This window comes from Panthera pardus, unplaced genomic scaffold (genome assembly GCF_024362965.1).
Source record: "Panthera pardus isolate Hobbes unplaced genomic scaffold, ASM2436296v1 HiC_scaffold_2, whole genome shotgun sequence".
Taxonomy (NCBI): domain Eukaryota; kingdom Metazoa; phylum Chordata; class Mammalia; order Carnivora; family Felidae; genus Panthera; species Panthera pardus.
In genome coordinates this window covers 27,568,656-27,592,026 of record NW_026526765.1, presented here as the reverse complement: position 1 = coordinate 27,592,026, position 23,371 = coordinate 27,568,656, and the positions used below count along the sequence as shown (strand labels likewise).

The following is a 23,371-nucleotide window of genomic DNA, read 5'->3' as shown; positions in this document are numbered from 1 at the left end:
CCATACTTTGGGACATGCTTCAAGCATGGTTTCAGTCTTGGTGCTATTGACATTTTAAGCCGTGAGTGTGTGTGTCTGTGTGTGTATGTTGAGAGAAGGGGGGTTGTCCTATGCATTTTAGGTTATTAAGCAGTACCTCTGGCCTCTACCCTTTACATGTCCATTTGTGATGATCAGAAATGTCTCCAGACATTGCCAAATATCACCTGGGGGCAAAATCACCCCAGTTGAGAACCACTGGCTTACAGAAACAATTTCTTTCATATGGTGGTCCAGCCTCCAAATATCATTTCTCCTTTTTCAAATAGTCTTCAATCTGTAACATGCACTGGGAATCTTTAATTATTAGAGAATCATACAGCTAGGAAAGACCATATTTAAAAATTAGAGGATTTTAGGATCACAGTAAGCTGCACAAAAGCATGTGTAAGGTCAAAAGATCAGATTCCTTCTTTTCTGAGACCAGCTGCACTGAAGGATTTTAAGGGTATGCGTGAGGGGGGTTGTTTAGGTGAAGCAGAACACAGAGGCAGGAACCCCTCCCAAACGGATGAGGATGAGGAAGGTCGGAACTAAGGCCCTTGGAAGTAGGAAGACAAATCTCTTCTTCTTCCTCCTTTAACTTCCTGAGACCCTCCTCTTTCCAGGATGTATAATGCATAATAGTATCAGTTCGGTTACAGGATGCATTAAATAGGCTTTGGTGCACTAGCCCGGCCCCCAAGCATCATCTGTACCAGTGTTTCTAAGGACAAACACGTTTTCAGTTTTAAACAAATGCCTTGCAGATGAACTTTTGGAAGCCATCCTGATTGTAAGTAGAAGACTGTTTATGTCATGTATACAGTGCATTAGCTTTTTGTCTCTGCTGTGGACAAAAGCGGTTCTAGAGTAAAGAGCACCCATTGGAAAAAGACACAATTCTCCAAAGACGAGATGGTAGGGAGATTTAAACAACCCAGCAGAAAATAAACAGTAGGGTTTCATTTCATTCCAAGTGTTCTACTCATACCTGGAAGTAAGTGCCATGTTTCTAAAGAAACACAATTCTTTTATTCCCTGGCCCTGAGCTATGTTTTCCTGAACCAGGAGCACAACAGTATTTTCAATTAAAACGTTCTCAAAACCCAAATAATGTGTCATGCCCTGGACATTACACCGAAGTGAGATGTCTCTTACTGTTAATGTTAACACAAAATTCTCTTTCCAAAAGCAAAAATTTTCTGGAGAGAATACATTGTATTAGTGGCAGAATCTCAGTGTAATGAGACAGTGCATAAGTCTGGCCCCTATTCAGCTATGGATCTGTCTGGAATATCAGGAAACAATTCACATAACATGGCAACCCTAATTCAAGTGCATTCCAGCAGAACTTTGCCTGTGAGTAAAAAGACCAGTGTTATTTATGTCAAGGGTTGTGGGCTATAACAGGTAGTGTAAGAAACCTATTGTTGAAAGGGAGTCTAGGGGCACCTGGGTGGCTCAGTCCGTTAGGCATCTGAGGTCGGCTCAGGTCATGATCTCATGGTTCATGAGTTAGAGCCCCTCGTGGGCTCCACGCTGACTGTGTGGAGCCTGCTTGGGATTCTGTCTCTGACCCTCTCCTACTCAAGTTTGCATGCGTGTGCTCTCTCGCTCTCAAAATAAATAAACAAACTATAAAAAAAAAAAAATTAGAAAAAGCTTTAAAAAAAAAAGAAAGGGAGTCTAAAAAGGATGGCTCAGGGGTGCCTGGCTGGCTCAGTCAGTAGAGCATGTGACTCTTGATCTTGGCATCATGAGTTCAAGCCTTACTTGAGGTTACTTTAAAAAAATAAAAATAAAAAATAAAAAGGATGCCCAGACATTCTAGCCATGGAACACTTCCCCCCAAACTACCTCAGACAATAACCATTTATTCAATTCTTTAAGATCACTGGAGAAAATGGAGAAGAAGTAGCTAATTTAATAGAGGAATTACTGATGTACTCTTCAAGTATATGTGAAAAAATCTGAAAACAAGTCAGAAGACACATACAGGGCTAACAAATACCAAAGGGTGAAGTCTGAAAAATTGCAGTTTTAGATCAAAATATAAAAGCATTTAGAAAAATAAAGAGAATTAAATAACATTCAACTACATAAGATTTAAAACATTTTCTTAGAAATCAGAGTTTCAGAATGCTGACTATATTTAAACAATAGAAGTATAAATTTGGTTCTTATTTACAACTTTAAACATATTTAAACACCATTATCCTTAGTAATCCTCATTTTCTTTTCATCAAATTTTCATCACTGAGGCACAAGTCTGTTTACCTTGTTAGAACCCCAGGAGAAGACCCAAGAATTAAAGACGTATTAGTAACCACTACTGTAACTACTAAATAGTTATGGAATTACCCTTAGTCTCCCCAGTATATATGTGTATAGTGTTCTATAAGGAATTAAAAGGCTTTTTTTGCATGTATGTGTATCACCTGAAATATTTTCACACCCACGTTATGCTGATCATTGCATATGGCTGACCCTTCTTGCTTATACACGAGTCAAGAGCAAGTGTGAAACTCATACAATCGTTTTGTTTTTCTTTATCCCAAATGAAAATAGGAAATGCATTTTATTGGCTATAATTTACAGTTTAAATGACCCATTGTCAAAGTGTCTGAGTTTTAAGATGAATATTACCTTTCATATCTTTACATGGCATCAAATTCGAGTGGGATTAGGGGGCATAATGGAATGAAAGTCCACCTTGAAATCCAAACAAAAACTAAACCAGTCCTTGGAAACCGCAGAGAGAAAAGTCAGGGTTCTCAAGCATTCCGTTCTGAGGACTATGCATTATGATGTTTCCGTACCTCAGTTCTCGCTCTCCTAAGACCCTCTTCTATGAGAAAAGATGTTGTATTAGGAAGGTTAAGTGTGCAAAGGGATGAGAGAAAATTTAAAAAATGGGTGTGAGGGGTGCCTGGGTGGCTCAGTCGGTTAAGCCTCTGACTTCAGCTCAGGTCACAATCTCACGGTCCATGAGTTCGAGCCCCGCGTCGGGCTCTGGGCTGATGGCTCAGAGCCTGGAGCCTGCTTCCGATTCTGTGTCTCCCTCTCTCTCTGCCCCTCCCCCGTTCATGCTCTGTCTCTCTCTGTCTCAAAAATAAATAAACGTTAAAAAAAAAAATTAAAAAAAAAATGGGTGTGAAATACAAAGTGCACATTCTCCTCCAATCTCTGTTTCTACTTGCTTCTACAGCAAAACCTTCAGTATTTTTAACTGGACAAATTGCTGCCCAGAATTCCCAGCTTCCCGTAAGGCTCAGTGTGGCCACAGATCCCACTCTGTGCTGTGAGGCCCACTCATGGGCCATACTTGCCCTGCCCCTGGCTGCTGCTGAGATGCAGATCCCAGGGAAGCCATCTTGGGCTATTAGGACCACAGCAACACCCTGGATGGCGGAGTCTGAATCCCTCACGGTGTGGAGCCGAGCTGCCATACCAATTTGGGACTTTCAACTGACAGAAAATTCTATTTGTTGAAGCCACTCTTATTATGGTATCCTGTCACATTGCATCAAATGTATACACTCACTAATCAAGGGTGTGTGAAAGCCAATGCTTCGTAGAAGCATATTGGTAAAAACAGAAGATTCTTTGGTCTTCTTCAATCTTCCGTTAATGCTTCTGTTTAATCCTGTCTCATACTCCAGGGTGCTAAATGCAGGCACCACCACTCCCCACCCTCCAAAAAAAAAAAAAAAAAAAAAAAGCCAGAAGTCAATTTTACTATTTGTCTGGGAGGAGTGTTTTCTAAAAAAGCAGCCAGAAATGCCAATTCTTACATCAGTGAGGAACAAGAGCAAACAAAACAATGAAAGGATGTTAGACAAATAACGTAGGTCCAGTTCAGAGATGACACAGCGAGCTTAGAAGCCAACTTTCCCATGTGACCACTATATATTGGTATTGCCTGGCAAACAGGCGATTAAGGAAGGGGGAAACCCCCAAAACCAAAAACCTGTTATGAGCTTCTACCAGTCTTTGGGCTTTCTTCTTCTGATTTGTACAACGAGAGCTGTTGGCTTGGTGATTGTAAAAAAAAATAAATAAAATAATAATAATAATAATAATAATAACAATAACAATAACAATAATAATAATAATAATAATAATAATAATAGGGGCGTCTGGGTGGCTCAGTCGGTTAAGCCCTGGACTTCAGCTCAGGTCATGATCTCACAGTTCGTGGGTTCAAGCCCCGCACTGGGCTCTGACAGCTCAGAGTCTGGAGCCTGCTTCAGTTTCTGTGCCTCCCTCCCTCTGCCCCTCCCCCCCTCATATTCTCTCTCTCAAAAGTAAACATTAAGAAAAATTAAAAAACAATAAATAAAGATGTGAAACCTTTTCAAAAGCCTCATGTGTAAAAGATAATAAAGGTGATAAGGTGATGTGGGTAAAGTAGCAATAATCATGATAATCGAGGAGCCAAATGCAGCGAGCTCTCACTGTGCCCTGGGTGTGGAGATGCCCACACTGACCGTCTTGTGGAAGCCTCAAAGACCATCGAAAATGATGTGATTGTTGTCGTATTGAAACTATACCAAGGCCCTATCCTCTGACAGTGCTTTGCTCATAAGTTGCTTGTAAAGCAGCCATAAAAATTCTCTGGTCAGACTTCCAAATATTTCATAGGGAAAGATAGTTGTTAAAAAATAGATGCTAAAAACGCTCTGCTTTTATAACTTAAATCTAGTCCCCAGTTTAAAAAGTGGGAAATTATACCGATTTGACCATCCTATATGCTTGGTGGATACAACTAATAAAAAGGGTCAGTGTATATTTTGAAAGCAGGCTTTGTTTTTGTTTTTCTGAAAATTCTACAGGGTAGTAAGATTTACGGTCACAGATTTTTGTACCAGTTGTCAGTGATTTTTGAAGAGGACCGTTCCTCAGTAACAGCGTGTCAATATTTAAGTAGGTTTATTGAAAAGACCTCTAAGACCTCTAAGAGCTGAGCCATTTAATTCATCCCTTAACCACCATAAAAAATGTTTTGGACTAATGATGATCACATTAAGGTGAGGCATGGTGACTGATGGATTCTGCTCTGCTTTCTTGAGAGAAGAAGAAAGGGGTAGGTGATGGGAAAGAGCCTGAGAAGCACTGGTCTAGATAACACAATCAACATTTCCATGCACATTTTCCTTGAAGCCTCTTCCTTCGTTCCTACATTCTCTTTGCATGCTTTTAAGAAATCATGAGAAGTTGGCGCCTCATTCAGACAAAAGGAAAACAATCAGTCCAGAGACCACAGTGTACCCTCATTGCTGAAAATGTTAGCGGGGAGGGAAGTGACTGGTGGCTCTGAGACATTTTCAACTCATCGTACATTTGGACAATGTTCTGGGCCCATAAGTGCCGTGGAGTCCACCAATTTATATATATACATACATATATACATTTTAAATGGAGGGGTGCCTGGGTAGTTCAGTCAGGTGAGTGGCCGACTTCAGTTCAGGTCATGATCTTGCGGTTCAGGAGTTCAAACCCCACATCGGCTCTCTGCTGAGTGTGGAGCCTACTTCAGATCCTCTGTCCCCCTCTCTCTGCCCTTCCCCCGCTACACTCTCCCTCTCAAAAGTAAATAAACATTAAAAAAACCAGATGGGGGCGCCTGGGTGGCTTAGTCAGTTGGGTGTCCGACTGCAGCTCAGGTCATGATCTCACAGCTCGTGGGCTCGATCCCCGCGTCGGGCTCTGTGCTGACAGCTCAGAGCCTGGAGCCCGTTTCGGATTCTGTGTCTCCCTCTCTCTCTGCCCCGCCCTGCTCACACTCCTTGTGTGTGTGTCTCTCTCTCTCTCTCTCTCTCTCAAAAATAAACATTAAAAAAAAAAAAAAAAAAGGATGGACTGTGGCAGTTCCCACTGCCAGGTGCAGAGAAGCAGGCTGGAGTAATTTGCAGTGTCCCCTCCTCGTCTCAGTCGGCTAGCAAGTTGGCACCACACTGGGGTGTCCGGGCCTCAAGGCCCGACACTTTACCAAGCTCTGGTGTCAGGAGTTAGGGCTCTGGTAGGAAACACAGACTCTACCCAATGTGTTATACGGCACAAAAATCTTAAGAGCTTTAAGTGTTAGAAATGATACTGGTGGACTTAAAAAAAAAAAAAAAAAAAAAAAAGACAAGCATGTAGAGTTTATTATATAATGTGATCTCAACTATGTAAAAATGTGCCAGGAAAAATTTGGAAGGAAATATAGCAAAAGAGTAAAACTTCTCTTGTTAGGAGTAGAGGCACCGGTTAACTTCTTTGTAGTTTTCTGTATTTCCCTAATTTTCTACAACAAGCATTAGAGAAACATATTTTTCCCTATAACAAAAACATAGAGGGGAAGAGACATTTGGTTACACTAGAAATAATGACACTCCTGGCTGATCTATTTCTTAACATCAAATATAATGAAGCGAATCTGTATTATAGTTCCAATTTATTTACTTTAAGCTAATTCCTTTAGATTAGGATTTTCTTAGAGAGGAAACCCCATCTACTGAAGAAAACATATTTCTCATCAAGGGTACTTTACCTAATCGTACTGCCCTTGTGTGTGTGTGGCATGACTTTTAAGGTAATAACAATAAACAAACAGGGGTGCCTGGATGGCTCAGTCAGTTAAGCATCTGACTTCAGCTCAGGTCACGATCTAACGGTTTGTCAGTTTGAGCCATGCATCGGGGTCTGAGGTGACAGCTCAGAGCCTAGAGCCTGCTTCAGATTCTGTCTCTGTCTCTCTCTACCCCTCCCCGACTCGTGCTGTCTCTCTCAAATATAAATATTTTTTAAAATTAAAAAAAAAAAAACAATAAACAAAATAGGTTTTGGGATTAAAGATCACTTTAACTAGTGCAACATAAATTAGTATTTCCTTTAAGTATTTTTTTTTTTCAACGTTTTTTATTTATTTTTGGGACAGAGAGAGACAGAGCATGAACGGGGGAGGGGCAGAGAGAGAGGGAGACACAGAATCGGAAGCAAGCTCCAGGCTCCGAGCCATCAGCCCAGAGCCTGACGCGGGGCTCGAACTCACGGACCGCGAGATCGTGACCTGGCTGAAGTCGGACGCTTAACCGACTGCGCCACCCAGGCGCCCCAGTATTTCCTTTAAGATAGTCACTTAAGGAAACCATTTTTCCACTGGTATTGCCATTTCTCAAAGTATTTTTTTTGGAACTTTCTGTGGTACTGCTCAGGAAAATCATTCCTTTACTTTAATCACTCCCTATTTTTGACAAAAATGGTCTCACCAGTTTGATACCTCATTTACCTGACTTGACTTCAAGTGGCTTTTGGCCTGTCCTAAAAAAAAACAAATCTATTGTTCAAAGGATAAAATTCCCCTAACACTGAGATTAAAAAAAAAATAATAGTAATAATAATGCCACAGATTTTTTGAAAATAATTCTGAAACAAAGTGTTCCAACCATATTTTGAGTAATAAGAGCACTCTCACAATACCTGACTGACCTCCCCCCTCCAAGAAGACTACTCTCAGGTGGCCAGGGTACTGGGGGGAATAAAAGGGATCCATTATGAATTAATGCGTGGTCTAGATAAAGACTATGAAAATAGACTGATTTCATATTCCAGTAAAAACTAACAAAACCCTGTTAGAAGGCATAGATTTTTAAGTACAACAGAGAAATGAAAAGCCATCAGTAGTTGCTTTGATCCTTTGGTATGACCGGCAGGGGCAGAACCCTGGGCTGGAGATCCTGTGGGCTCCTTCCTGTAGAACAATGTTCACAAAAGATAGGACTACACTTTCTCTCCATTTGCTTTGTTCATCATTTATCAACACTGGCTTCACATTAGAATTACTTAATAAAAATACCGGTCGCTGGCAACCTTCAGACAATGGAATCTGAATCTCAGAGGATAGAGCATGGGTATATATGTGTGTGGGGTGTGTGTGTGTGTGTGTGTGTGTGTGTGCTCTTTATTCTTTTCTTCCTTCTTTTTTCTCTCCCAGCCTTACCTTTCCCCAGTTCCTAAGTGACTCAGATGCACTAAAGCACAGTAAGGGGTGAGAACCACGGGCAGCTGGTCCAGACGAGGATCACAGCTTCTCTCACACAGCACATCTCAGTTAGCTAACAAAATGAGCTCCTGAACAACTCATTGCATTGGGGCGTCTGGGTGGATCAGTCGGTTAAGCATCTGACTCTTGATTTTGGCTTGGGTCGTGACCTCACGAGTTTGTCAGGATGAGCCCCGCATCAGGCTCTGCGCTATTAGCTATTAGTGCAGAGCCTGCTTGGGATTCTCTCTCTCCCTCTGTCTCTGCTCCTCTCCCAAGTCACATGTGTGCTCTCTCTAAAATAAACATTAAAAAAAAACAACACCACAATTCACTGCATTTATCATCTCATGCTATGATGCATAAAAACAAAAATACTGCTTGGTCCATACATGTAACCTTAAAAATAATATTTTAAAATGGAGGATAAGAAGCATACAGTTTCTAGTTGAGCACATATAAGAAGAAAATACTTGGCACAAATGATGAAACCATGTCAGAACCTAGTCATTAGAGGTGATTCTATGTTCTTCTTTTGGCGTGTCTGTAGATCGGAAATTCCCCACAATGAATATGTCTCATCTTTGTGATACCTACTCTTGTGCTGGCCTGTTCACTTAAGAGATAAAGACCACGTACCGGCAGTATCTTGGGCAGTCACATCCACGCCATGTGTAACCATGACCCTGAGGCATTCCACATGCCCTTTGGTAGCAGCAAGATGAAAGCTGGAAAAGAGGTAAACACAATTGCCTTAAGATTTCCACTCTTTGGAGTTCATCTCCAACAATGTTTTGTTTTGCCTCCTCATGTACATTTTCTCTCACCTGAGCTCCACAACCACCTAGGGAGTAGATATTATTATCAATCTCATTTTAAAGATGAAGAAACTGAGGCTCAAAGTGGTCTGATAATTTGCTCATTGACACTTTTTATTAAGTAATAGAGCAGGACCTAGATCTTAGGTTTTCCAACCTAAAGACCAGGCTTGGGGTCTTTATGGGGTGCCTGGGTGGCTCAGTTGGTTGAGAGTCCAATTCTTGGTTTTGGCTCTGGTCATGGTCCCTGGGTCATGGGACTAAGCCTTTGCATTGGGCTCCATGCTGAGCATGGAGGCTGCTTGAGGGTCTGTCTCTCTCTCCCCCTTTGTGCTGTCTCTAAAATAATAATAAAAAAAGATTCAACTACATTATTTATTTGTCTCTTTAAGAAACAAGAGAGCTCAAACCAGATTCAATTCCTAAATAGTAAGTAATTTTTCAACTTTTTTTCTGTTGTCTAGTGCTTTCAGCAAAGCCATTATTTTCAAGTAATACTCTATATAAAGAGAAACTTGTCTGAGTCAAACGATGGCCAAAGTTCTTGGACAAGATTAATGTCAAATCCATTGTTGTGCTGTAGCTGAATAACAGCAGTTGGACACAACTTTTGTTAGTGGTTAATGTGTGCCAACCATCTTACTACCCACTTGCATACATCGTCCTTTTCAATCTTATAACAGCCTTTAAGATGAGTCCTATCACTATCTCCATTATATGGCAGGTGTCTATGCCCAGGCAGGTGCAAACAACATGAAAGAAAGCCCACAATTAGGCTCCAGTATTCAATGACACTTGGGCGTAACAACCATGCTCGGCATGTATAGACTTGCCATTAAATGAAGGGATAACATCCAAATGCCATACCAATCATCCTTTGCAGATCCCAAGGGTGAAGGGCACTTCTACAGGCAGAAGCAAAGCATAATTCCACTGGGCATTCAGGCCCAGAGGCTGAGAAGGCCAAGAACCTTGGGAAGGGCTCCTTCCTATGGAGAGAGGTTAATGAGCCTTCCATTTCTTCTCCTGCCCCAGTTCTGTTTTGGGGAGTTACTTTCTCAGCTTACTTGCCATGCGGCATCTTACCTGTCAGTGAACAACCAGGTTGTATTTTTTCACAGGAAAGAACCTATAACTGGGGCCCAGGGTCACACCCAAATAGCAAATCCAAGAGCTACACAATTAAAACCCAAGTCATCTTGACCACACGCCTCTTCTCTGAAGGATGAGGCTCAGTGAATGTGGACAGATCAGCAAATGTGGACACTTCAGTTTTGATTGCAAATCAGCCATACTTTACCCGTGTACCTTTAGTAAGTCAATTTAACCTCTCTGAACCTACATTTCCTTCACTGTAAATTACGAGGATTGAGTCAGATGATATCTGATGTTTCCTCCAGCTCTGACAACATTCTATTATTTTAGCTTGATTGGCTCTAATCACACAAACTACTTCTGCCCCTGTGCAGCAATTTACGTGTAATGTTTCCTTACAGCCAAATCTACTTTGTAGGTGTTTTCACATTACAGTCAAACCTGGATCATGTGGAGTGACTTGGGAATGTGGTAACTTGTTTAAATGGAATTCCTGATTAAATACAACTCAACAAGGACCAAGGACCGAAAGAACCTCCCTAAAAGGCAGTACCGTAGCTCTGCTTTCAGCATTGTTGGGCACACTCAATTTACATTATGTAAACTTCGCATTTAAGCTGTGAATGGTTTATTTTAACTGATCTTGTTGGAATGTCTCTAAAACTTTTTCAGCATTAGGAACAGTGTATGTCACATAATTTAATTGCCCTTGAAGACATGAAGTCACCACTAAGAGCCTCAATTATCGATCTCTGCTTTCGAGCTATTAATCTAAATGCCCCAGATTATTAAGACCTAATATTCATTAATATTATCTTTTCTTAATGTTTGTGTGTCTGCTTCTAAGATGTCTACTCTGCCATCAACTATGACCAGGGAAGAACTAAATCAAAACTATCTGGACAAGAAGACAGCCATATCCTATGTTTAAGATAAAAGTACAGGGATAAGTAATTAATGCATGCACGCGCGCGCGCGCGCACACACACACACACACACACACAAACATACACATGTGTAGATTATATAGCTTTTGATTGAAGTATAACGTATGAAAAGAAAACTTCACAATTGTATGGGCTGTTAAATTTTTATAAATGGAACATGCCCATTTTATTTTCATACAAGGAAACAGAACCTGGCCAGAGACCCATAAGCTCTCCTCGCATCTCCTGTTGGTACCCCAGAAAGCTCTCCACGTGTCCCTTCTAGTTATAACCTCCCACCTCCCACCGCATTTTTTATATTTTTTCTACTCTGAGGCTTCTCGGAGTTTCTCTGGATTGCACACTATAGTTATCAGGGGTTGAAATTGCAGACACATGTGACAAGGATGCATTACTGCAAGCTACTACTGTACATTGATAGGTGGAATCTAATGAATGCAACATGCTATTCTCTGGATGACTTGGGAGCTGTAGGGTTTTAGGATCATTATTTGGAAGGTTAATAATTGTAACAAGGCAGGAGAAGTGACGTGTTAGGCAGGTGGGTTCAAAATGCAATCCTAGGATAGAAACTTTTTTGGACATTTCTGTTTTTTAAAACAAAAGCCTTTATATCAACCCAAATCAACACATGATTGATGGCTGTAACACATTTCATTGAGGGATCCAGTTAATGATGGTGTCACTGCATATGCTTTAATAAATTGTGTGTGTGTGTGTGTGTATGAGGCTTTGTTTCACCCTGTCTCTCTCATTACAGTTTAGATCAGGGGGTGATTTTTCTCCCTTCTATTCTAGGAACTCTCCAACTAATTCTCCTGTAGAATATTGTGTCCTATGGAGAAAACAGAATAATAAGAGTCTTTTCACAATTCATAATTTTATCCTCATATATTTCACGTAAACTTTAAGCACTCACCACTCTTATAAATAAAATCAACAAAGTACAAATAACTAGAAATGGCTGCTTATATAGATAGCTGCTTATATAAGATATTCATGCTTCTAATTTTACACTGCATAATCTCATGTTTTGAGCTAGTAAAATCTTTCTTAATTGATGTGATTCAATTAAATATATCACGATTTCAAGATGTTTCTCAAAGAAAGGGGATAAAAGCATGAAAAGCAGAAAAAGGAAGAGTTGACCATTTTAGCCCGAAGTTTCTAATTCATTTTTCCAGACAGACAAGGAGCTCCACTATGTATCATTATTCTGAGAAGGCACTTCCAGGAAACGAGAGCAAAGCCAAGAAACATGACACGTAAGTTTGCTCGCAGGGAATAATTACTAATGCTGTGCATCATCTGTTTGCCCCTCCAGATTTGCCCTCCACCTTTATCCCCTGGGTCAGTGGCCCAGGAAGCAGATCTCTTATGGACTGCATCCAATGGGCTGCCTCGTCCGTTGGCTTCTAGTTGGGTTCAATGAATGGGAGGCACTACAAGAGACAGGAAGAGGAGAAGAAAGAGTTCGGGGCATTATCCCCTCTACTCTCCCCCTGCCAGGCCACACACTGGCAGTCATGGCTCTCCTCTACTTCCTCCATGAAGTTCACAGCTCTGGGGGCCGGTTCTCCTAAAGCTACAGTCGCAGCTCTGTCTGGGTTTTGGTAACTGCTCTCTCTCCAGGTCCTTGCAGGTTGGGGGGCAGGGAGCACAAGGACGTTGAAATAGATCCCACTGCTATTGGCCCAGGGCTGCTTTCCCAACCCTGCTGGTTTAAATCTGACCACGATTTTGTAAATAGTTCCTTTCTTAGAGGGTAATTAATTATCCTGTCAGAGGGTGCTGTTTCCTACTGGGACCTTGAATGTTGGGTATTCTGTGTGTGATCATCCACAGGACGAACTGTCAGGTTCCTCTGGATATTATTTGATTAAATATTTATACAGGCAAATTCAGGCTTTAAAAAAAATGTTTCACCTCACATGTAATTGAGTAGCTTTACTTAAGAGTTTGGGGCATTTGGGCTAAAATGCTTTGACAGGAGAATGTGCCAAATCACTTAACTTACACAGAATATGATATGGGGCTTCTGATATAATGTTAGGCCAGAGTAGGAATTAGTTTAAAAGGTACAAGAATACACCTCTCAAAGGATCAGAAAAACAACGGACTTAAATGTGAGCCACACGCAGTCTAGAATAAGTCACAATGCAATAAAGAAATGCTAAAATTCAGATTTTAAACTGGATTTGGTCTTGAAAGAATAACCAATACCCTATCCATAACATATGTGAGCACATACAGTTGTACCTGCTACAACTGTGTTCTCAAATTGGGAAAGCCTTCCAAAGTTTCTATGTGCACATCCTGTGGAATAACAAGGTTCTTGGTAGTGAACTGGAAGTAAAAGAAGGTCTAGTAAAATCTTCAATAGCACATGCTATATTCTACACTCTCTCTGTATATATAGTATATTGTACAGTACTCTATACAATCAATATCTACTAACTATATATACCACTCTTTAACGCACTATAAAAAAAAGTCTGTGGTTTGGATTTAGAAAGAGAAAATATAAAATAACCATCAAGACATGTATTTTGTTATCTACTGACCACTCTGATTAACTCCTTAAAATAACCTATTTTTTATCTATTAATGTGTCATTGCCATAGAATTTTAGTCCGAAAATCACTTTACTACCTAACTTGGGACAAAGGATCTATAACCCGAGTATGCTAAACCAAACCACATAAAAGAAAACCAAAATGGTCAGTGTACTGATTTAGCTTTCTTTTTTTTTTAATTTTTAACTTCTATTTATTTATTTTTAAGTAATCTCTACACCCAACATGGGGCTTGCACTCACACCTTCAAGATCAAGAGTTGCATGCTATCAGATACCCCTAGCTTTGTCTTGTTTTTATGCAAGCTGTACAAATGCAGAAGAAATAAGGCACAAACCAGACAATGACATGACTGTCAGCAACTCCCCAACAACCCATCTCCTTAACATAAATGGTAGCACTAAGATCTGGTTACCTTACACTTGAACAACAACCAACAAGAGACGTGTCATTTTGCTAATCGTCCTCAGAGAGAAAGCTGCTGGAAGATAAAGTGCGTCTTCTTTCTCTCACTGCTCCCTCCCTGTGCCTAGAAAAAAACCTCTTAATCAGGAGTAGAGTAAATGCCATTGTACAGAAGGGCAAGATGGGAAAATTGCATCGGTGTTGCTGTGCTGGTGGTGTATTTAACTTGGACAACCCGTCATTTTAGTTTTAGCCTCAGAAAATCTGGCCCTTATTCCTCAAAGCCACGATTTTGAAAAATTAAAACTTCTAACATTACAGCTTTATTAAAACTTGGAGGAAGGACATGTATAGATGTAATCAGATGAGAAAGTTTAACAGGAAATGTAATATTGGGGAGGTAAGGCATGTAATTATTTAAGGACTCAGACTAACTGGGTTTCAATCTGTGCTTTGCCACTTATTGGCGTGTGATCTCAGGCAAGGTCTTGGTATCTCGGTTTCCACATCTGTAAAAGGGGCTTTGAAGAGTAAACGACTTCTACATAAAAGCACTTAGCAAAATGTGAGGCACATAGTAAATACCGCCCTCCCCCCACCACCATCACCAAAAAAGAAAAAAACCACCAACTGTTACAGCCTCACCAACACAAGGCAAGTCAGAGAGTCCAGGTCATGTTGCTTAATAAAAGGATTTGTTTCAACGTTCAGAAAAGACAGGCTAATAGAGGTTAAATTAGAACCACCAGTGCTTAAGAAATGAAAAAAGGAAAGGGAAAGAATAAAACCTATGTGCATCTCTCCTGAATGGAAACTCTAGGGAACAAAGTTGTAGGCAGCCACAGACAAAAAAGCCATCCAAGACCAGCTTTGTCCGAAGCTCGCACTTGAGCTGCTAACATTCTGGCACCTTTGACGGAAGTGATAATCCTCAAAGCAGGATTTGGCAGCAGTGAATCATTAGCATTTAGTCTCTGAATGTGAACAAGAAGCACAGCCAACTTTTAATAAGAGACTCCAGTGAAAAGTTGGGTTCGGTCAGGTGGAAAAACATGATTAGTCATTGGCAGAATCTGGATTTGTAAATGACAGTGAGTAGGTTTCTTTTCTTATGCAGTGACTGATAGGTGTAGCCATCCTCGGTGGTGGCAGGCCAGGTGACTGGTGGGTTGGGGACCACCCCGTCCGGATTGCAGGTGGGCCCCCAGGGGTTACTGCAGGCTTAGAGCGCAGATGGTGCCCCAGGCCAGCACACAAGTAACGAAGAGCATGGGTGGTGGCCTCCGATAGCCTGTGTGCTGGACGGCTGGTATGAGAAAACACCTCTAAAGGGAGTCTGCAGGTGTGGGTGAGAGGGGGTAGGCAAAGTCGTATAGGTTGATTAACGCCACCCCTCACCCCAAAACGTAGTCTTGACAATGTTAATTCTAGGGCACTGGAGCTAACCCAAGTATGGGATAGTTTTCATATTTCTGCTAGAGCTAAATATACCAAATCATTCATACATTTGTATTACGATACCAGGGTATTTACATGCCAGCCACTATTCTAAGCACTGAGAAACACGTGGTAAATAAAACAAAGCCCTCATGGATCTCGGCTTTTAGTGGGAAGTCTAAAGATAAACCAGTGGCTCTTAACTGGGGGAGATTTTGTCCCGCCCAGGGCACATTTGGCAACGTCTGGAGATATTTTTAATTATTCACGGGGTGGGGGTGGGGGTGGGCGGTGGGAAGATTCTACTGGCATCTAATGCAGAAAGGCCAGAGACGCTGTTAAAATCCTACAACGCACAGGACAGCCCCCTCCCTCCCCCAATAATTATCTAGTCCAAAATGTCAATAATGTCAATATGTCAAAATGTCAATAGTTGAGAAACTCTGATGAACCATTAAAAACAAATGTATAATGCTAAAATTCTATTAAAACAAACACTGAGAAAACAAAATGAGCAGATTTTAATCTTTTTATTGAGACAGAATTCACAGACCAAAAAATTCACCATTTTAGAATGTACAATTCAGTTGTTTTCAGTATATTGAAAGAGTTGTGCAACCAACATCATTATCTAATTCCAGAGCATTTTCACTGCCCTAAAAAATTTACATGTCAGTCAGCAGTCACTTCCTATTCCCATGTACCCCCAGCCCTTGGCAATCACTACTCTACTTTATGGCTCTATGGATTTGCCTATTCTAGATGTTTCACAAAGACAGAATCATGTAATATGTGGTCTTTTGTGCCTGGCTTCTTTCATTTGGCATGTTTTCAAGGTCCATCTGTATTGTAGCATCTATTGGTACTTCTTTCCTTCCTTAAGGCACCTGGGTGGCTCAGCTGGTTAAGTGTCTGACTCTTGATTTCGATTCAGGTCATGATCTCATGGTTCATGAGTTCGAGCCCCACGTTGGGGCTGTCAGTGCAGAGCCAGCATGGGATTTTCTGTCTCTGTCTCTGTCTCTCTCTCTCTCTGCTTTCCTGAAGTGAGCACTCTCTCTCTAAATAAATAAATAAACTTAAAATTCCATTGTATGTATATATCACATTTTCTTTATCTATTTGTTGGTTATGGACATTTGGGTTGTTTCTACTTTTTGATTACTATGAACCATGCTACTAGAACATTCACCTAACAAGTGTTTGTATGGATACCAGTTTTTAATCCTAGTGGGTATATACCTAGGAGTGGAATTGCTGGGCCAGTGGTAACCCTGCTGAACTCTCCGGGGAGCTGCTAAGCTATTTTCTGAAGCCGCGGCACCATTTCAAAATCCCAGCAACAACACACAAGGGCTCCAGTTGTTCTACGTTCTAGCCGAGACTTGTTACTGTTTGGCAAATTTTAATTTAAGAGATGAGAATTTAACTGCAACCTAAATTTTCCAGAGAAGAAACATTTAAGTCTTTCTTAATGAACCCTTTGAAGTAGTTATTTCAGTTAATTATCGGCTGAAACTTCCCCTTGGAGGAATATAAAAGAGTGAATGCAAAACAAATTTGGAGTATCCGCTGGCTTTGTCTTTGTGTGGACTTTTACTCATTAAAAAGTGTAGCCTTTCCTTTTAAAGATAAGAGAGGGCATTCAAGAGTCTATACGGCAGTGAATCTTCTGAGAGATTTTGTTGACTTGATTCTCTCTTCAGATGGGTCAAGAATTCAGTGGAGGGAAGGGTATGAAAATCTTTTACCCACTCCTCTGATCCCTGGTCCAGTGACAGGGACAGGCGTCACTGCCCAGGGATACAGCAGGGTGGCTCTCTGGATCCCAGTGTAGCCGAAGTGACCGCTCTTCGAGAGCCTACGTCTTGGTGACTCAGAGTACTTGGCGGCCCAGGAGCTCATTAGAAACGCAGGCTCCCAGTTCCCATCCCACGTCCACAGAACCCGAGGCTGTTTTACAAGTTTCCAGCTGAGCCACGTGCACATTCCAACTGGAGATGCGCTGCTCTAAGTGGAGGACAAGTTGCAAAGCTCCCACCATCATTTTTACCAAGGTGCCCATTGTTTCAAAGTTCTTTTGAAGACATGATTTCCCTGAGCCTTAAAAACAATCTCGTGGATATGTTCCACAAAAAAGGAATCGATGCTGTTTTAAGTTTCATCATAATAGGAAATGTTTAACTCTGCTTATAAAACTCAGCTGGGCCCATCGCAGAGAAATAACTGAAAGGCACAAACAGAACAGCCTGAAGATTTACATAATACTACTTTGATCCCTTTGCTGCTTATTGATATTAGGAATTTCTCTGCTTTTGTCACTTGGAAAGTTCCCAAGGTTTCTGTGCTTAAGAGTTTTGTGGCTCCCAATGTGTCTTTCTCTCTCCCTCGGGCACCCCTGCCTTCCACAATGCATTATGGTTTTTACTCATTACATCCCCCAACCAGCCTGTGGGAGGGTAACTATTATCATCCCCATTTTCCAGAAAAGGAAGGAAACTAAGGCACAGAGAAGTTTAGTAACTTGGCCAAATTCCCAGGACGAACAAGGCAGGGAGGTTGGATTCTAACCGGGGCACTCTGCCTCAGAACTGGCCCTTTATCACCATGCTGAGAAATTCCACTATTTTGTTAAATCACTTGCAAACTGTGAAGCACTATATAACTTACTGGCTGTGCTGCTCTTTAAAAAATAGTGCTTAAACTAAAAAATGGAAGTATTTGGCCAAAAACACAAATACAGGTTTCTCACTGGGGCAGACTAGGGTTGCTGGTACTCTCCAGTGGCTAGGAAAGGCTGGAATATTTCTCAGGGCTCTTAACCCGAAGGGGATTTGAGTGTTGCTGTTCAGAAGCCTGTGAGTGATGGCCTGGAAAGTTCCTTCTATCTTTGAGAGTAATAACAATTCTTCTGGTTTCTGACTACCAGCTGAAACATATATTTGGAGGAAATACAAACTCACAAGGTTCCTTTTAGAAGACGTTGATTTTTTTCAGCATATTCATTCATAGAGAATTTCTCTCAAACCAAACTGCTGCCCTTCTCCGCTGCCCCAGGTCCCAGTCCCAAAAGGGCTGGCAGGATAAGGTCAAGAATGCAACAGGCTGGCCACCTCACCAGACCTCCAATTCCTTCCAATGTCTCTGCAATCAATTTTCACTCCCCAAATCAAGCAAACCACCATGCCTAACAAAGAAATGACCACACACCAAACTCTGGCACTAGCCACACCCAGAGTCCCAGAATCCCAGAGTCTTAGAAGGTTCCAGAAGGATGGGCTGATCTACCATCCTCATTTCACAGATGAAGAAACTGAGGCTCAGAGGTTAGGAAAAGTGTAAAAGAGCAGGACTTGAATTCTGACTCTAAGAGCAGTTTGTCCCTAATAAATCCATATCTCTTCCTTTCCTTCTAAACCCCTTTATTTCCCAGAGAGGGGTCACTATGGTCAGTGAGGTTCAGAAATACTTCATGAAAATAACCAGCTGTCCACAATCCCTTGAGAGCTTCAGCATCTCCCAAACACCTAAAATCACCTATCCTTTAATTGCATTCTTTTGGTAAGACCTATTTCTGGAGGGGGAAAGAAGGATACTAAACCATATTAAAATAAATCAAGGAAACGAAGTATTCAGAATCAGGGTTCCATCCAAAGTCCTTCCAATGGCCCACCAGGCTTTACGTGAGTATGTCTGGCTTCCATTTTGACCTCACCTGTAGCTCTCTCTCCATTCACTGGGCACATCGGGCATCCTCCTACCTCAAGGCCTTTGCCTTGCTGTTTCCTCCACCAGGACAATAGTTCCAGAAAAGTGCAAGGCTCAACCCCTCATTCTATCCAGGAATCTGCTTCAAAGAAGGGGTCTTCTCAGAAAGGCTTTCCTTTTCCAAGTTTATTCAAAGAGGCCTCTGGTCTCTTGTTTCTCTTTGACACACCTGATGTTATATTAAAGAAGCAGGTGCTGAGGGCACCTGGGTGGCTCAGTCAGTTAAGCATCTGACATTGGCTCAGGTCATGATCTCACGATTCATGAGTTCAAGCCCCGCATCCGGCTCTGTGCTGACAACTCAGAGCCTGGAGCTTGCTTTGGATTCTGTGTCTCCCTCTCTCTCTACCCCTTCCCCACTCATATTCTCTCTCTCTCTCTCTCAAAAATAAATACAACATTCAAAAAAATTAAAAAAAAAAAAAAGCAGGTGCCATCTGTCCCAGTTGACCGTACTTTCTATGAGGCGAGAAACTTGGTCTTCCCTGACGCAATTTTCCTGGCACACAGATGTGATTGTTTTGATAATGCAAATCTGTAGTTTTGAATTTGCTTTTTTACTCTGAAGTCTCTGAGTTGCCTTAAACTAAGGCACACACATAAACCAGCATAACCATGTTTTTCTCAGATTGTAAGTTCTCAAAACTTATGTTAACAGAAGACTTCATTTTTTTTTTTTTTTTTTTTTTTTTTTTTCTTCCCAACATCACACTGTACAGCCATTCTCAAAGCCTGGTCCCTAGAACAGCAACAGCAGCAGCAGCAGCACCCAGAAGCCTGTTAGAAATACAGATTCTTAGGATCCTGTCCAGACTCTGTGGTGGAGTCAGCAGTAGGTTTTAACAACTCCCTCCCAGCTGATTCTGATACATATTCAATTTTTAGGACATTTGCACGGTAGGAAGAAGTTTGTTGTGCCATACTGGGGTTGGCAGAGTTGAGACCCAAACGAAAGATTAATGACTGAAATTCATTAGCCTCAGTTTCCTTATCTGGTCCATATGATCAAATGAGGCTTGGGTCACACTACATATTACAGGGGAATAATCCTTAATCCCACAAACTCTAGATTCCCATTTCAGATTGTAAACTGAGGGTTAGGAAGGCAGTACTAATAGCTTCTAGTCATACAAGCCTTGAAAAATGGAATTCCACTCTATCCCAGGGGTCCACTTGATGGGCCCAGAGAGAAAGTCCTGCAGGCAGAGAAGTGCTGTGGCTGTGTGGCTCAGCCGTTTCAGAGGCAGCTACGGCAGGGACTCTGATCACCACTTCTGATAGGAGCTGATTTGGCAGAATGTGTGAGAAGTGAAAGTGCTGGTTGCCTTCTCTTGCTGAATGTTTCAGGTACATGTAATAAAAGGGGACTGGCATAAAGAAAATAAAGAGTGTAAAAATAGGATCCCTGTCCTGTAAGTGCCTACAATGTGCTAATGGAATCCGCAGCGTGGCTTCGGGGACAGAGCTCTCCTGGGGACATGGGGGAGGAAACAATGAGATGAAAGACCACACGCTCAGAGCTAAGAAACCCCGTGACATTTAAGCTGAGCATTGGCTCTCTGGCTTCAGGATTGTTTGGTTTCATAAATGTGGTCTGGAAATAGCACTTGGGCATTATGAAATCTCCATTAGGACAATGATTTGTCTCTTGTATTCATGATAGACCCCCAGACTCTAGAACCTAGAGCCTAGAATGAGGGTGATTTGTACTAATTCCCAAAACTTTCTGATCCACACTTGCCACTCACAGATCACTCCAGGGTGACTGGGAGCATCACATAAGAAAAACCTATGGGAAACGGGCATGGTCTTCACAATGGGCTCAAGAAGGGCATATGGGTGGCTCAGTTGGTTGAGCATCCGACTTCGGCTCAGGTCATGGTCTCGCGGTCTGTGAGTTCGAGCCCCGTGTCGGGCTCTGTGCTGACAGCTTGCAGCCTGGAGCTTGCTTTGGAGTCTGTGTCTCCCTCTCTCTCTGCCCCTCCCCTGCTCATGCTCTGTCTCTCTCTGTCAAAAATAAACATTTAAAAAAAAAGTTTAAAATGGGTTCAAGAAAGGCATCTGGGTGGCTCAGTCGGTTTAGCGTCTGACTTAGGCTCAGGTGACGATCTCATGGTTCCTGGGTTTGAGCCCTGCATCGGACTCTGTGCTGACAACTCAGAGCCTGGAGTCTGCTTCGGATTCTGTGTCTTCCTCTCTCTCTATGCCTCTCCCCCACTCACACTTGGTCTCTCTAAAAAATAAACATTAAAAAATTTTCTCTACATAAAATAAAATGGGTGAAAGAATGAACTGTTAGTTGAATGAATGGCCCATATAAAAGCCCCTAGCCCAGTGGTGGGGCATTCAATGTTAATACGACTAACAGCAACTCTTTTCTTATCAATTGGGAAGATTGGGCTCTAACTCTGATAGTCTAATTCAGGAATAAGATTAAGTACATAGGTAACCAGACCCATCAAATCCCCAGTGGTTTTAAGAGAGGCAATAACTAGAGCAAGCTCAGCCACTTTGGAAATGAGGAAAGGCTTCACAGAAGATACGGCGAACTGGACCTTGAATGGTACCAAAACTCGGCGGATGGGTGATGGTGGTGGAATTTTGGAAGGCATGAATTTCAGGGCCCCAGGTGAGAAAGCAGGAGCGTTTCCAAGGGACAGGCACATGCTAAGCGATCCTACGTGCCTCAACCCTTAAGCTGCCTGATTGCTGCCGGCCTGAGAACCTCCTCCAGGTGCTCTTGCTCATGGGGTGAGGATGGGTGGAGGTCACCGCAGGGGTCGAGATCCAGGCCCTTCCACCCCTGCTCTGCTCTCTGTCACAGAGAACTGCATTTCCCAGGCTCTCCTGACCTCTGCACACGGGGACCCGTCCAGCCAATGGAGGACGTGGCCAGAGAACTGGAGGGAAAGGCACAGCCAGACTTGCTTCGACCCTGAGCAACGATGACCTATTTGAGTGTCTGAAGTCCTTCATTCTCGAAATACTTAACCTAGCTTTGAACAGTTTTAAAATGAAAAATCCTGTGATCCCACCAATATTTTATCAATATAGCTCTTTTTCTTCTTTTTAAAGATTTTATTTTGAAGCAATCTCTATATCCAATGTGGGGCTTGAACTCACAACCTTGAGATCAAGAGTCGCATGCTCCACTGTCTGAGCCAGCCAGGTGCCCCTATCAATGTAGCTCTTCATTTCCAAATCTATTCTCGTCAATTTGCACTACTGTGGTTTCAAGTCTTTTTTTTTCTTCTAAGTTTATTTTATTTATTGAGAGAGAGAGAGAGAGAGAGAGAGAGAGAGAGAGAGAGAGAGAGAGAGAGAGAATATCCCAAGCAGGCTCCCCACTGTCAGCACAGAGCCCGACCAGGGGCCTGATCTCACAAACCAAACCGTGAGATCATGACCTGAGCCAAAATCAAGAGTCAGATGCTTAACCAACTGAGCCACCCAGGCGCCCCTCGAGTGTTCCTTCTAAAGCACAATTTTTGCAATAAGGTCTGTTAAGCTTTAACATACAACACTGTTTCTCTTTAAAACCCCTGTGTATTACATTACTTTAAGCCCAAATTTGCCATTTTATTTTGTGCACAGGCCTTATGGATACATATTCGTACATGTGTGTATGCTAGGAGAAAAATCACCTGGGGGCCCTGGGCCTTCCTCAGCCCATGTGGAACCTAGCACTGGGCAAAGCCTGTTGGGAAGTCATGGGCCAAGGAACCTGGAGTGTCACTGCAGTGTGTCTAAAACGGGAGTTCTCAGTTTGGCTGGCCATTCGAATTACCTGAGTGCTTTAAAAAAACGCTTACCCACACTACACCCCCCCCCCCTCAACTATATAGAGGTGTCTGTGGGTGACACCAGCATTTTTCTAAGCTGTCCAGGTGACTGTAACAGGAGTCAAGTTAAGAACCACGGACCGAGTGTCAAGTGGGGTCCTGAACTGAAACCATAATACGTTCTTGGACAAGGGAAGGAAACAATAACTATGGTGTCCTTGCATTTCTTTTCCATTCATGCTGTGACCAGGACCTATACTGTCTTCCTCGCCCCCCATCCCCACTCTCCTCCCAGTTCACTTTGCAAGGCCATCCCACATCACACCTCAGGCAGGAAGCATTTCTTGGCTACTCCAGTGATTCACCGTCTCCCTTCATCTTGAACCCCTTCCAGTTAGTATTTTGTAAGCTAGCACTTAATTATTCTCCAGTGCTCTCACTGGTCTTTCTGCTAGATGCTATGCATTTTGTAGGCAAAGACCATATTTCCTCCTCC

General features: G+C 42.1%; 1 protein-coding gene across 5 annotated transcripts in view; it reads right to left on the bottom strand.

Annotated features, from left to right (window-relative positions):
- Positions 1-23,371, bottom strand: part of RAI14 (retinoic acid induced 14) — a 144,005-nt gene that overhangs the window by 28,036 nt on the left and 92,598 nt on the right. For all 5 annotated transcript variants that reach the window (XM_019450679.2, XM_019450680.2, XM_053906914.1 and 2 more), the window contains one exon: positions 8,687-8,775. In XM_019450679.2, the coding sequence (XP_019306224.2) occupies positions 8,687-8,775 (89 nt within the window). The remainder of the gene's footprint in view (positions 1-8,686; positions 8,776-23,371) is intronic.